We start from the raw sequence: 1,836 nt of genomic DNA on the forward strand, positions 1-1,836 counted from the left end.
ATGTCCTGTCCAACATGGGGGCCATTAGTTTTAGCATCACATGGTAAGGTTTGCCTGTTGTTCAAGAAACCAGAAGTTTTCTTATGGATGCATATAGTAACACAGCATTGAAATGTTATAGTAGCCTAAAAGTAATTTGCAGAATTAGGCACACATCCTTTATTGGTCCTGGAACAACATTCCCATCAACTGATCATTGCCCTAAAATTTTAGGGATGGGTTTGCTCAATCCACCACTTTCATCTGACAAAACTTGTAATAATTTATGGACCTAAGCTCTGGAGTAGGGTAGATCTGTAGAAGCAGGATTGGGTACCCCTGGTTTAGGGTTAGACATTAGAGGCAGATGTGTTTGATTAGGGCTGGAGGTAAACTCTGCAGGACACTGGCCCTCAAAGGCCAGAATTTCCCACCCCTGCTCTACAATATCCCTTGTACATGTAACAACTACTTTGTAACTGATTTTTTTTTGTTTTGTTTGTGTTGCAGATGCCTTCACATGTGAGCTAGTTTGTTCTTGTTATTTGTGCAGGTTTTGGTTCCGTTTGTACTGGTTCCCCCTCAAAGTTCTGTGGGCCTCCTGTGTCACCAGCATCCAGTCGGTTCCCAACATCCCTTTCTATTTCTTCTTCAACACACTCCTGTTTGCCCTGCTCCTCATGAATATCTACTGGTTCCTGGTAAGAATGGGTAGTTTAAGAACACAACAGCAGTGTAGTGCAGCTCAGGGTTAGTAACCAGAAGGTTGCTGGCTTGAGCCTTGCAGCGAGTCCACTGTGAGCTATCATCAAGTCAATTAGGCCCCGAATGTGTAATCTTAGTGTCCTGAAATCAGTAGTATCAGATCATGTTAGCTAGATATCTAGCAGATACTCTATCCAAAGTGTCTTGCTGTACACTCACAACATGAACAGTGCACACTAACCTGGCTTTAACTGTAACTTGAAATATAACCTACAAACTTCATATAACTGGCTTAGAAACCAATTAACTACCACCATTTAACCTGTTCAAGTTGCATTTCTCATGTGCTATTGCTATGAAATGTCTACGTAAATGTCAGACATTTTTGTTCCTTTTTGCAGTTCATTGTACTGTTCGTGGGGAAGGTCCTGACGGGCCAGATGAAGGAGGTAAATGACGTGCGGGAGTACGAGGAGGAGGACCTAAAGGAGAAAAAAGACACTAATGATCAGATGTCTACTGAAGGGTAAGCAAAGAAATGCAGCAGTCTGTGGTTAGCGCAGGTTTACAGTATGTGCATGTAACGAAGAGGAAGTCGTGTGGTCAACTAGCAGTTCAGGCAGAACTGAGAGCTGTAGATTCAACTACCTTGAGTGAACCAAAATGTTTTTGCCTATTCCTACTGGTATTTATTGCGGTGGTGTACACATGCACTTAACCTATAAACACGCTCATTCCAACATGACCTGAAGGCAGGATAATGTTCATTTTCTTTGAAAATGCAGATTTGCTTTACTAATTTGCTTTACTTTTAAATGTAATCCCAAATAGACCAGAAGAGTATATAAAACAAAGCTATATTAGACACTTGATTTCCACTTAATCTTGGCCCCATTTCTTTAAAATTTCAGAGTTGGGCAGAAATAGCTTTAGTTTTAGGGTAACACAGTCGGAGATCACTGAGTGTGATGGTCCGTTTCGACCTGATCTGTGAGACGTGGAGATTCTCATGTATATGTGACTAGCCTAATGGCATCCTAATCTCATGGCCTCATGGCACCTTATCTCTCGGACCTTGAAGTGAAGTGATATCCAGCCATGCCACATGCATCCTGCAATCACCACCTCCTAGCCTGACAGTGTGCGTTTCAC

At 42.1% G+C, this 1,836-nt stretch overlaps 1 protein-coding gene across 1 annotated transcript; it reads left to right on the forward strand.

The window, feature by feature from the left end:
- The first annotated feature begins 6 nt into the window (after positions 1-6).
- Positions 7-1,435, forward strand: LOC107736585 (ceramide synthase 1-like). The gene is made up of 3 exons (XM_016547966.1): positions 7-43; positions 533-680; positions 1,086-1,435. The coding sequence occupies exons 1-3, from the start codon at positions 15-17 to the stop codon at positions 1,212-1,214; spliced, it is 306 nt and encodes a 101-aa protein (XP_016403452.1). The 5' UTR covers positions 7-14; the 3' UTR covers positions 1,215-1,435.
- The last annotated feature ends 401 nt before the right edge of the window (positions 1,436-1,836 follow it).

Source organism: Sinocyclocheilus rhinocerous, unplaced genomic scaffold (genome assembly GCF_001515625.1).
Source record: "Sinocyclocheilus rhinocerous isolate Xijiao unplaced genomic scaffold, SAMN03320098_v1.1 C36804210, whole genome shotgun sequence".
In the NCBI taxonomy this organism is placed as follows: Eukaryota; Metazoa; Chordata; class Actinopteri; order Cypriniformes; family Cyprinidae; genus Sinocyclocheilus; species Sinocyclocheilus rhinocerous.